The 13480-nt window shown below is 38.6% G+C and overlaps 1 protein-coding gene across 4 annotated transcripts; it reads right to left on the reverse strand.

Annotated features, from left to right (window-relative positions):
• Positions 1–356: 356 nt before the first annotated feature.
• On the reverse strand, positions 357–5112 carry LOC108344604 (ADP-ribosylation factor). 4 transcript variants are annotated; one of them, XM_052867346.1, is made up of 7 exons: positions 4955–5111; positions 4597–4763; positions 3708–3778; positions 3084–3203; positions 1551–1669; positions 1287–1368; positions 357–566 (listed from the first exon to the last, which is right to left on the reverse strand). In XM_052867346.1, exons 2-7 carry the CDS (start codon positions 4742–4744, stop codon positions 561–563), a joined length of 546 nt encoding a protein of 181 aa, XP_052723306.1. In that variant the 5' UTR covers positions 4745–4763; positions 4955–5111; the 3' UTR covers positions 357–560. The 4 variants fall into 4 exon arrangements, 1 of the variants encoding a protein (XP_052723306.1); XR_008244901.1 differs by lacking the exons at positions 357–566; positions 1287–1368 and adding exons at positions 1760–1896; positions 2178–2246 and having other exon boundaries at positions 1591–1669; positions 4955–5112; XR_008244900.1 differs by lacking the exons at positions 357–566; positions 1287–1368 and adding exons at positions 1760–1979; positions 2178–2246 and having other exon boundaries at positions 1591–1669; positions 4955–5112.
• Positions 5113–13480: the final 8368 nt, after the last annotated feature.

Consider the following 13480-nt stretch of genomic DNA (forward strand, 5'->3'; position numbering starts at 1 on the left):
TAATAAAAATGAAATGAGGTGAGGGGTGGAAGAGTGCAAGTTTCCTGATATGAGGAAAATGAAGGTGTGGTCAATAGACCCAGAAATTTTCAATAAACAAAAAATTAACAAATAACCACCTCTTAATTAGAGGTATTTTAGAAAATTGGAGTTGGAGGTGCAGAGTGAAATACTTGGAGGTGCAGGATGAAACACCCCCAAAGTTTTGCAAAGATAATACTAGATCAAGTGACTCTTGGCCCAAGAGCAAAAGCCGGTGCAATTTTCTAATGCTGATTCAATAATATCACCAGCAGCAATACTTCAGCACAAAACGCAATGAAAATATTCCAATCGATGATCAAACTAACAAAACGAACACGAACAAAAGTTCCAATTATTATAGCTAAAAGTATTAGCTAATTTAAGCATTCACACAAAACCAAGTTACCACAAAATACAATACTTACAATAAGTGTTCAGCTATTACAACCTTAACTATATAAAACATAAGTATCTTTCTCCAAGAACCGCCAGACTTGCATGAAATCTCAAGACAAAACCAATTTTTTTCAAATATCTCATGCCTAAGAAAACAGGAAAATTTGGTAAGTAGACCAATATAAAATATAACATAACATACACACGCTATTAACGATTTAACTAGAGCTTTTTCCATTGTTAAAAGCAATCAAAGACAGCTTTGTAGCAAAACAGATTTTGCTATTTACACATTTTAGTTTTACTAGGATCAATATTGTTCGATTTAGTAGTTAATTTCACGTTTCGAAAAAATTTAAATCTAAACCAGTTTTCAGATAGTTTCAAACTACTTTCAGTGCGTAAAATAAACAAAGAAGAACATACAAACTTTTAGTTGTTAGGTTTTCTACTCAGCTTTTTTATTCCTCGTATTCTTCCTTAGACACACATCTTATCCCACTTCTATATATATCTAAAATATTATTTTTAAAATCTGTTTTATAAAATAGTTCTTAAAAACTAAGAAAACCTTAAATATAACTAAAAGTGTTTAAGATCTGATTTAAAAATTAATTTAACTACATTTTAATGTAACTTTTTTTTTCTAGAGGTTTGTATTTGAACACAAAAAAATTGGAAACTTACCACCCGAAATATGTATTCATTTTTTCCCTTTCAATTATTTACATACTTAAACATCAATCAATAATGTTAAAAAAAAAACACAGGAGGGAAGGCAATTATAAAAGACAAGAAACCAAATCACGCAAATGGTGTCATCCTAACAATAAAATTTTAATTAGAGCTACAACATCGAGACTTACCTTGCTGGCAATGTTGTTGGAAAGCCACTCCAGACCCTCATAGAGACCCTCTCCAGAAGTTGCACAAGTGCTCTGGATATACCTGAAATAAATCAAGCCATTGAATGAGAAGGGGTTACTCACAAATTCAAATCTCTTTGGTCAAATTAAATATAGCACTGAAGTTACAGACTAATCAACAAATGTTCCTCTCATATATGCAAGAAAATTCAAATCGTCAGTATCATCAATGGAAACTTTTAGATAAGGACCATATCTTCATACCAGTGGCGTTGACGGAGTGAATGAAGACCAAGCTTGTCGGTTATTTCTGCAGCATTCATTGCATTAGGAAGATCTTGCTTGTTGGCAAAAACAAGCAAAACAGCATCTCTAAGTTCATCCTGAAACAAATCAACATTAAGATTCAAAAACTACCCTAATAAATTTCCAGTATACTGCCACGTTATTTAATACCAAAATTTATTACTTACATTATTTTCAATTTGGGTTGGGTCTCAACCCAAAAACTAACTCATATGGCCTTGCTCAACATTTTATAAGCTCTACTTCACATCTATAGTTGATGTCAGATCTCAACACCCTCTCCTTCACCTCTAGGATTGAACATCTAGAATGTAGGGATTGTAGGACAGATTTTTTATTTTATATTATTGCACAGAAAGCTGCAGGGCTAGCTTCTGTTATATTGCACTAGAAAAGCAACAGGGCCGGTATATTTTAGCACAACGGAAGGTCGTTGAGTCATAACAACAAGCAATTTAAGGTCAATAAGTCAGTATTGCAACAGAGCACTCGAATTACATCCATCAAATCTACAGAGCTTCTTTTAAGGTAAAAAATGATAATTAAAAAAATCCCAAATCAATGCATAAATAATAAGTAAAACACCTTTCATTCCTTTTCTTTTTTGTGTGTTTTCTCTTTTAGGCATTTGAAATAAGGAAAACATAAATACTCCTGAAGAAAATTAAAAAATATGGTTAGCAAACAAGGAGATGTCACTACAAGAAATTGTCAGACTTCACAGCAAAATTGAGAAGAAATGTTAATTGATAGATGATAAACACTCAAAAGTCAAGACTAAAATAGTTTTAATAAGAGGTAGTGTGGCTAGTCTTAAGGCTCTAGATAGAGATCAAAAAACTGAAAATGTTGGAAAACAATCAATAAAAAGAATAAAGTAAACAAGACATATAAGGCTAGACCAAACTTCTGAAGCTCCCTTGGTACTAGGAACACATTCAAATCCTTGTGAATGGGAAGCCACCATTTTGGGGGAGGGAATATCTATCAAATCGTCAAAGGGGAATTATTCCTATGTACAGCTCACAACGGGAAAAAAATATATCTTAGTCTAACCCCAAAAAAAGCAACATATAAAAGAATGGACAAATTTCTAGATAACACACTTAGCAATAAGACTCCCTCTTCCCCTAAAATGATTATCAAAAGACTTAAACATCATGAAAGAAAATCAGTAAGAACACAAAATACTAAAATCATAAAAGGATAGATAACAAAGATGAGATGAAAGAGTTGGGCATTTATGAGCATTTATGCCCTGTGGCACTTATTTTATTTGTTTAATATAGGAGTAGCGTGAGATGAGGAAGCCATGTGCGTTATAATTCTAAATTCAGGGCAGAGAACAGTATCTGTGCAAGTCATGTAACCGGGGGACAACACAAACAGTTATATTTCGATATGATTTAATAAAATTTCTATCAATTTATCACAGGTGCTCTATCAGGAATCGGGATATGTGACTGAAAGTAGCATGCCTATAAAATATACCTCATTCAGCATCCTGTGCAACTCATCCCTTGCCTCAACCACTCGGTCTCTATCATTGCTATCAACCACAAAAATGAGACCCTGAGTGTTCTGGAAATAATGCCTCCATAGTGGACGAATCTGCATATAGAAACTAAAATTATAGCAAAATTGCATAAACCCTCATAATAGAAAAAATTAAACAATTGAATAAACAACATGAGGCACTAACAGAACATCCCACACAGATATGAATAATGTTTGAACTTGCTTAGAGAATACTAAATAAGACAGGTCCATCAGTGATTCCAAAAAAGAATAATATAGCAGTAAATTCATCACATTAATCAATTTATATAGTAATATACAGGAGAGAAAGGCTTAAACAAAGCTAATCCACTCTCTCAACCAAACCTTCGTAAGAAATATAAAATCCAGCAGCAAATTCACATAAAGTCCTCAACTCCATAGACCAATCAACCCAGGTACACAGATCGTGCAAATAAAAGCCTTGAATAGAGTCATGAAGTATAACATGAAAGACACTTTATGATTGAGAGTCATATCCATGCATGACTATACTAGCTCTTTTTACAATTACAATAGGAACAAACAAGCAGACAAATACAGAAAGTGCAGTTTTACCTTGTCCTGACCACCAACATCCCAAACAGTGAAGCTGATGTTCTTGTACTCCACAGTCTCAACATTAAATCCTACAAAGCAAAATGTGGATCTAATTTGGTAATTTATACTTGTACAATCATAAGAGGAAATACAGCTCTAGCAAACCCATGTTTAAATTTCCACATTAATAATATCATTGCACACGTGCCAGAAATATGATAGTAAACAAATTAATAAGTGAAAAATAAATCAATAAATTAGGATCTCCAAGGACCCCTTACACTGAGAAATGGACATCTCAAGGGTGTCAAGTTTGCCAGACAGGACATTTGCAAGTGGTCCAATGACGGCCCAATAAGCCCACCAACAGTTATTAGGATAGACTGTTACCACCTCAAACTTTAGGTTTAGATCAATACTACAATACCGAATTGGAAGGATGCTTTAATTTAGTCACATCACTAGTGATACTAGATTCTCCAACAATTCCCATAACAAAAAATAATAACACAAATATCACCCCTGGCTATCCATCAGCTTCTTCTGCTAAAGTTCAAGTTTTCACATACTCAAAAATAACTAACAGTTGGCTAATCTATAAAACCAATTTTTGGTGTGTGATGTACACAATTCTAATAATTAATTTTCTTTGGTTTTTTCCCGCGTTCTCCTTCAGAGACACCCATGTACCAAACACTGAGTGTGGACGTCTAGTCAGCATGGATTCAAATCTTGATTTACCATTAATAAACGTAATACTACTACTATTACTATTAGTATAGTACTACTACTAATAATAATAATAAATTATAACTATGATACAAAGTACAGTAAAAAAGAAGTAAAAAAGCATGTTAGATGGAGCATTTATTAAAAAGGAAAACTAACAGTGAGATAGCGAAATTACCTATGGTGGGGATAGTGGTGACGATTTCTCCAAGCTTGAGCTTGTACAAGATGGTTGTCTTACCAGCAGCATCGAGACCTACCATCAGAATCCTCATTTCCTTCTTCGCAAACAACCTGCTGAACAGCTTCGTGAACGACAACCCCATCTTCTCTCACTCCAATTCACTGTCCAAATCACACAATCAATCGCACCGTAACAGATCCATCGCCAAAGCAAAAATTAAAATCAGATACAAAAATAGCAGTTATCATAATCAATTGAAAGCTAATAAATATGAATCGATCGATAATCGGAACACAATTGCGTGTAAAGAAATTGAGAGAAGTCGAAAGGTGGAGAAGATGAATTTGTTTACCTCTTCTCGATTTCCAAGAGAAGAGCGAATAGAAATTTTTTTGTTCTTGGAGAATGACAGAAAGAGAGAGGGAGTTCAGTTTTTCTTCCCAGTGTTATTTCATAACAAGAGTATTCAATACCGCGTCGCTCGTGCCGAATTTTAGTCAAACGTCGTCGTTCACATAATAAAATCTAAATGAATGGATAATAATGATGAAGCTGATAAAAAAAATCTTACAAGGATGGAATTAATACTAATGATGTGGGAAGAATCACCACTTATTCTAGTTGAGATTAAAACAATTAATCTTAAGGTCTCAGAACATTCTAAACTAAGATGAGTCAATAATGCACAGCTTGAACAAATTAAATAAATAAAATCATTTTTTAAATAAATAAAAATTATTTATAACTAAATTATAAAAATTATTTATATTTAATTTTATAATTATAATTTCATTATTTTTTGTTTTATAAAGTGAATATCGATGCACATATATAAATTTTTTCACTAATATTTATTAAAAAAATTATATAAATAAAACATTAACGCAATTCACATAATAAATTCACATGATATTTTCACTATTATTTCTATAAAGTTAAATACTTGAGTTATTATATATATATATATATATATATATATATATATATATATATATATATATATATATATATATATATATATATATATATATAAAAGCAAAAATAATAGATTAAATTTATTTTAATATGTTAAAATTGAACATAAATAAGCAACCTAAGTATTTAATTGTTCAACGGGTTTGATTGATTAAATAAAAAAAAGTAAATTTTCTCTTGTCTATTTAATGAGTTAACTTAATCAATTTTTTATAATCTTAGTTAGGATTATTTTGCAAGTCTGTAATTTTAAATTCTGATAGTATACTAAGATGGAAAGAAATATTTATGTTTATTTAAAGAATGATTGTAAAATGATTGTAAGGACTTAGAAAATAGAGTATTAGAGTAGATAGGTGTATTAAAATAATGAGAAGTATTTTATTTTAAAATAATCTTATAATATAAATAGAAATTTCTAAAGTTCGGTTCATTATCTAAATCATCTCTATCTCTCTAAAACACTGTTTCCTTTCCTTTCTCTACCTTCTCTTTGACTTTTCTGACAATTGGAGTCTCTGATTGACGATTAGGAAGTGCCTAGACGATCCTGGCGTCAAGGACAAAAATCTAGACCGATCAATTTCTTATTCTGGGTAGGTAAGTCGTTTTCCCCTTTTTTCCGTACGTTCTTGAACCTTGATCATGCAATTGTTTCTAGCCTGTGTATAGTAGTTTCTCTCTTCAATTCTCAGCTCAATTTATGTTCTAAGAGTTGTTTTCTATCACCAATCGGTGAATTGTAGGTTTCTGTTGAGTTTCTTTGCGGTGCAAGTTTCAGTCGGGGTTCTGTGGGCTGTGTAGAGCTTGAGTGAGGTAAGGGAAGTTGGATTTTCTTTATATTTATTGAATGATTTTCTGGCATGTGTGAAGTTTATGTAAGTATTAGAAGGATTGGGCTGAAACTAGGATGACTATGTTATAATTCATGTATGCAATGTGATTGTTTTGAATGTGCATGTTTGAACTGTAAAAATGTACTAAATTGGATGATATTTGGACTGTTCTAGATGCATGAGAAGTGTTAAATACGTGTTAGTAGTGAATGGTTATGAATCAAAACAAGTGGTCTTAGTTTAAAACTAATTTAGAGGTAGTGAGGTAGTGAAAATGAGAAATTGGAGTTGAGGGCTCAATTGGTGTGTTGGGTAAGTCAAATGTGACTTGTTTGAGTCATCAAAATGGTCAAAAACATGTTCAAAGTGGTAGATTGTGATTTGGGTCCCTAAGTTGATAAATTTGATGTTCTAGACTAGGAATTGATCCATAAACACTTTAGATTGATGTTAGGAAGGTTTAGAATCACTTAGTCAAGTCTAATTAGGTATATAACACAATCTATGAGTGTTAGAAGTTGGGAAAAATAGATAGAATTGGTAATTGGGGTCTGAGTTGCATAATTATGCAGATTTTCGTTCTGCAGATTATGCAGACTCGTTGAGCGAATATATTTGCACAACAGTCGCCCTGGCGAGATGCTCTCTGCCAGGGCATTTGCACAGTGAACTGGTGCGTTGTGCGAATGGCTTGAGAGGTTTGCTCTCTGTCTGGGCATTCGCGCAGCGAGTTGGTGCATTATACAAATGGTTGGAGAGGGTTTCTCTCTGCCTAGTGATTCACATAGCGAATTTGGGCGTTGAACGCCTGGTGTTGGTCTGGGATTAATGCCAGGCTTATTCGAATAGCGAAAAGGGGCGCACAGCGAGTGTTTGGGGAGTTTGGTCTTTGTCTAGGCTTTCGCATAGCAACATGGGAGCGCTATGCGAGGAGTTGAGGTCTGGTACCTCTGCGAGTTAATTTGCACAGTGAGATAGGTCGTTGTGCGAGAAACTCCTGATTTCGCCCTGCGAATAGGGTGCGCTGAGCAAAAGGTCTGAGTTAGTCTACTCTTTATTTCTTTGTCTTGAGTTGAATTAAGTTAACTGTTGCATGTATTGTGAAGTGTGTTTGAGGGTGTATTATAATATATAATTGAGTATTATTATGAGTGAATTTACAAGTAAAAGTATGTGATTCAAAGTGGTAAATGTAAGCTTTAGTGTAGAATCTCTTAGTGAGATTTCAGGTTGTTTAGAATGAATGCAGGAGCTCAGTCTTGGGGATTATTCTGAAGGTCTTTCATTCTCAAGTAGAGAGGATTGAACCATGTCGTGAAGAGTAGCAGGAGGTCTTAGTCTTGGAGGTCTTGGGGGCTTCTAGTATGCCTCAAAGCCCGAAACAGACTAACCTCATGAGTGTGGTAGGGTGAAATCCATTGACAATGGCTTTGCAAAGCAGTAGAGACCACCACGAGTGCATGACCCGCTATAGCTCGGCAATCATTCTAAGTCCGGACAAGTCAAGTCTAGAACATAACATGTTAGGATGTTTGATTTAGTTATTTTGCTTGATTTATCTTGTGTATGTTATGTGTTATTAAATTGTATGTTTTCTTGTATATCTAGTTTACCCTTCTGCTTGTGTTTGTATTTTGTATGTGTGGTGCTTTTCTTTTGCAATGATCATCCGATGGATGTGAGCAGAGGGAGGTGAGGTGCCTCTGGAACAGGCTTTAGGAGGTGAGGATGTTGCTGTTTAGTTTAGTTAGATTGTTTATTTTGGTGTATAATTTTGAATTACTCTTTTATATCTAAAAAATTTTAAATTCTACTGTTATTTTAGACTGTATAGTTTATATTTTATGTTCCAGTCTATAGCTGTTTTATTTTATTATTTATGTGACTACTATGATTTATTATATTTTGTGATAACATACACTCTTTGTTTTAAAAATAGAGATACAGTTTAATTATGTTTTAACTTCTGAAATTTGAACTTATTAGAAAAATGAACTTCTGGTCTTTAATAGGCGATTTAGAGGTTTAAAGTTCTCATTCAGACCATTTTCAATTTCTAAACAAGAGTTTGAAGCTATTATTATAATAATATTGTTTTGAAATCAAAAGATTGAATCATTTTTTTATCTAGGAAACTAAAACTGGATTAACTTTTAATTTCACAAACTAAAATATAAAAATAAATTTACTGAATATATGAAACATGTAACTATTTAATTTAATCATAGTAAGATTAGAATTAATATATATATATATATATATATATATATATATATATATATATATATATATATATATATTAAGTTTGCTGGCAGATGCAGATCTCTTGGGAGAAGTACACATTAAATAAAAATTTTCTGAATTCAAAGGGCACATATTTATTATTTATTATTTTATATTCATGAGTTTTTTAAATGCTCTTTATAGAAGAGAAAATTCCAATAGAAATCTTGAGAGAGTAGTTGTCTTAATAATATTATAAACTAATCACCCACTCATTTTCTCATCCATTTTAATTCATTACCATTTTTATTAATTTTTAATTTTATTTCTTTCTTCTTCCACTAAATCACTTCAAGATAGTGATGGAGAAATGCGATTTAAATAACGGAAAATCCAATATTTTAAAATTGTATCTAAAATGACTGGAAAAGTGGACACAAGACCGGATATAATTTGATTATTTTGAGCAAATCCAAAATCTTTATAAACGAAATCAATGATTAGTTCCCACTCATGGGTTGAATGGAATCCTATACATAAATCAGTTAATAAAAGAATAAAAAATGTTTTTATTGTGTCACTTAAATTATATATAAATTCTCAAACCAAAGAGTTAATAAGAACAAGTTCTTTATTAACAAGAATAGAATAACCGCTTAGAATAAAGAAACAAATTATATTTGTGGAGAAGTGCAAAATCGTATTCATACGATCTTCGTTGTGCGTTTTGATTAATTGGATTGTTTCTTTATAAATTCCAGTACATCTACAATTTCACATACCTTTAATTGTGAACAAATATGTTACTATAGTACACCTTCTTGTATATTTTCCATATATTTATTACTTGATGTTTCGGATGTGTAGGGCTGTGTTGCTCCAAGTCTCCCAGTCTTCCTGCGATCTTGCCTCAGTGGAGGATCCTCTTCTCGAACTTTATCTTTCCTCTTGATCCAGAGGGGTGGAGACCTGCAAAAGATTCTCCGATGCCAAAGTCAGTTTTAGAGCAATGGCTTTTCTCAAGGGATAGCAATAACTATGCATTCAATCTTCCCTCTACCACTCACCGTGAACCTGTATTTATAGTTTTCGCTATGGGCTTTGGGATTAGTGAAAGGTTAATCACGGCCCAATCAGCCCAATAGCTCCTAATTTCTACTTACCTCTAAACCAGGTCAATTTGAGCCACAGTGATTAGTGATTTGGCCGGTCAGTATGATATGCGCGTCCGCCCAAGTGATACGGGCGTTCGTCTTTCCTATGGACGGCTCGGGCACTACATTGGGCGGACGATCTCCTATGCGGTCGCCCGGCACTTCGTTGGGCGGACGATCTTCTATGCAGTCGCCCGGCACTTCGTGGGGCGAACGATCTTCTATGCGGTCGCCCGGCACTTCGTGGGGCGGACGATCTTCTATGCGGTCGCCCGACACATCGTTGGGCGGACGATCTTCTATGCGGTCGCCCGGCACTTCGTTGGGCGGACGATCTTCTATGCGGTCGCCCGGCACTTCGTGATACCAAACGTTCGTCTCTCGGTGTCATCCTGTAGAACAGTTTTTGCGAGCATGGAGAGTGCGGCGCTGTCTCGTGGTGATGGAATTCCTTGTGAGTTCTTCAAAGTTTCTCTTAGACAGAGGTTCTACCCAGGTGGTCGGCATAGGCACCGAGATGGTCGGACGACCTCATTAGTGGGTGTCCATATGTGCGACGCCGAACATTTGCTGGTGTAGGAGAGTTTGTACGGTCTAGGTTCAATCCGTACCTACTTGGGCGGCCAAGACTTGGGCGGTCGAGCATTCGTCTGTGGCGGGTGTGACATGGGCGTCCTTTGGGCGGCGCCCGTCGCCTCATGGGCGTCCTTCGTACGGCGCCCGGTTCTCGCTGGTACACAAGCCCCCCAAGTCCTAGTGCACGTAGTGAACGTAGGATTTTGAATACGGCGCGTTTTGGGTCAGGAACCCGCAATTGGGCTTTATCCAGTGGGCTTTTTGAATTTGGATCTTAGGCGGGAACACACGTGGCGCGTTCCCATTGATGGAAGGTCAAGCGTCGCCAAATCCGGAGCGTTAGTCGTGCTAGATCTAGACGGCCAGGATACACCCAACGGTTACTAACCTTTCCCTATAAATAACAGATTAGATGAGGTCATTTTTCACTTATCTTCATTACTCAAGAGTTCAAGATTCTTTTTCCCTCAGGTAATAAATGGCATCTGTTTCCATCGAGTCAGGTTCTGGGCTGTCGGGCGGAGTCCGGGAGGGGTCTGCGCAGGGCGACAGCGGTGATTCTCCTAGCTCGGTTTCTTCTTATTTTTTGGAGGAGGTGGTTGGGTCTTCCGGGGGGGGGGGCCCTGAGTCACCGGTCTTAACCAACGGCCGTATCTTCCACGGCGTGGCACTGTTCCTGCTTAAGGGCGGTATTCGCGTAGTCGGGTCGCCCTTCGAGCCGGATGGTCAAGGGACGGTGGTATCTGAGTTGGCACCCGTCGTTCCCAGCCGGTATGCTTCCTGCTATGCTTATCGAAAGGAGTTAGAATGGAGAGTCCGCCATACCCATATCGTCCGGGATGTGGAGGATTCGAAGTTAATTCGTGCCGGGGTGACTTTATTAAACGAAAGGGTCTTTCATGATGGGCGGTCTAGTCCATATGATTTCTTCTTCATGTACGTGACCTTCTTCACCCATCTTTTTATCCGGGTGCCCTTTACTGAATTTCAAACGGCCGTTCTTCGAGAAGTTAATGTGGCTCCCACGCAGCTGCATCCCAATTCATGGGCGGCTGTGCAGGCGTTCATTGCGATGTGTTCGGCAGTAGGTGTCACTCCCACCATCCCGGTCTTCTTTTATTATTTCGCAGTCCGCCCTTCTTCTTCTGGCGGTTGGGTATCGTTTAGGTCGGTGCGGGACAGGACCCTTTTCCGCCCCTTCTCCGACTCCTTCAAAAATTTTAAGCAACATTATTTTAAAATAATCGTTGACAAAGCCGGCCTCCGCGAATTTTCCGATGGTGAAGGGAGGCCGCTGTTCCCCTTCTATTGGACGAGGGACCCTTGGCGCATAGGGGCGAATTCTATCGGGGATTTGTCAGCACGCGACCTAGAGGCCGTGCGTACCATTAACACCCTCCCCCGCCGGATCTCCGCCCGTCACTTAGTTGAATGCCTTAGTCTTGAGGATTGTGGACCAAAGGCGTTCGGTATGGTCTTGTCACATTAGGTGTGCTCGTTTTTCGCATACTGACGTTAATTTTTCTGAATTTCTTTGTTTTTTGTAGAGCTAATGACGACTCCGGGCCCCCGCAAATCCAACTTCCTCACAATCAGAAAGAAGTCCGGGGCAAGCTCGTCGACCGCCCGGCCAACCAGTGTTCCAAAAGTGCCGCGCCCGCCTCCTGCCGGCGCTTCGTCTGGACGGGTCCCCCCTACTGATAAGGCCGGGGGTTCAGGCGCGAAGGTTTCGGGTTCTAGCCTCCCACCTGAATTGGCGGCCGTTCAGGTAGGTCCAACCTCTGGGGCGGCCATGACTTCCGCGGATCCTACTCGAAAGAGAAAAGATCCTACTGCGGAGGGACGCAAAGACAAAGAGGGTTCTTCGTCTCGGTCCGCTTCAAAGAAGGCCCGGAAGGACAAGGGCAAAGAGAAGGATCGGGAGAGGGTATTGGCCGTCCCCCTACCTGGCGGCGTTTTCAGCCCGGATTTCAGCATGAGCGACCGGACGAAATTCCACATGAGCTCCTCTCAACGGGCGCTCATTGAACCCCTCTCCGAGCTGGAGCTAACCAACGCCATGCTAGAGATGTCTACCCGGACGTCCGCTCTAGCGTGGTATCTGAGGAACTTTGCTGACCGCCCTGGTGTAGCGGAGGTCCGGGCGGAGCTTGACAGGGAGAAGAAAAACGCAGCCTCCCTTCAGGTGACTTTGGAAGAGATGGTCCTCAACCAAGATGAATATGATAAGAGGATCGAGCAACTGGAGGCCGACCTAGAGAAAGCCAAAAGGGAGTCCGCCGAAAGGTTGGCAGCCGCCCGGATTGAGCAGGAGCGCTTGGCGGAAGAGAGTCGCCAGAAAATCGATCTGTTGGAGGCGGAGGTAACCCGTGTAAAGGAGGCCGAATCGTGCCGGGCCAAGGCCAATGAGGAGCTCGCTCTTGAAGTGGCTAAGGCCAAGGAGCAAATTGCCGAGTTGGAGTCCACCGTCTTGTTTGAACATGAGGAGGGCTTCAACAAAGCCCTTCGTCAAGTGACTCTTCTCGCGGGCGTCCAAGATCCCTTTGCTCTTGGCGTGGATATAGAGAAGGACGTTTTTAACGGCGTCCTTGTGGATTTGAATGCCGCCGAGGAGAACGAGCCGACTGCGGAGGCCGCCGGCGGGGGCAAGAATTAGGATTTCTCTTTAAATTTTTTGGACGTGTATCTTTCGACAGTCCGTTCCAACGTCTGGGGTTGTCCAGCTGTTGGCCGGGCGGTCTTTTTGTAAATCTTGGCGCCTTTCTGCGCAAATGATTAATACACATTTATCTTTAATTTTGCATGTCTTTTTATGCGGCTTTACTATTGTCAAGTTTTAACACTGGGTCGGCCGGGGTGAGGATTGCTCTTTCTTTTCCCGGGCGGACAGTCCTTCGCTTTTGATGCTCGGCCAAGCTGAGAGTCGTTCTCTTTGGAACGCTCTTTTTCACAAGCTTGGTCTTACTGGGTCGGGCGGCCTTTCGCTTTGATGCCCGGCCAAGCTGAGAGTCGTTCTCTTTGGAACACTCTTTTTCACCAGCTTGGTCTTACTGGGACGGGCGGCCTTTCGCTTTGATGCCCGGCCAAGCTGAGAGTCGTTCTCTTTGGAACACT

This window comes from Vigna angularis, chromosome 8, assembly GCF_016808095.1.
Source record: "Vigna angularis cultivar LongXiaoDou No.4 chromosome 8, ASM1680809v1, whole genome shotgun sequence".
In the NCBI taxonomy this organism is placed as follows: domain Eukaryota; kingdom Viridiplantae; phylum Streptophyta; class Magnoliopsida; order Fabales; family Fabaceae; genus Vigna; species Vigna angularis.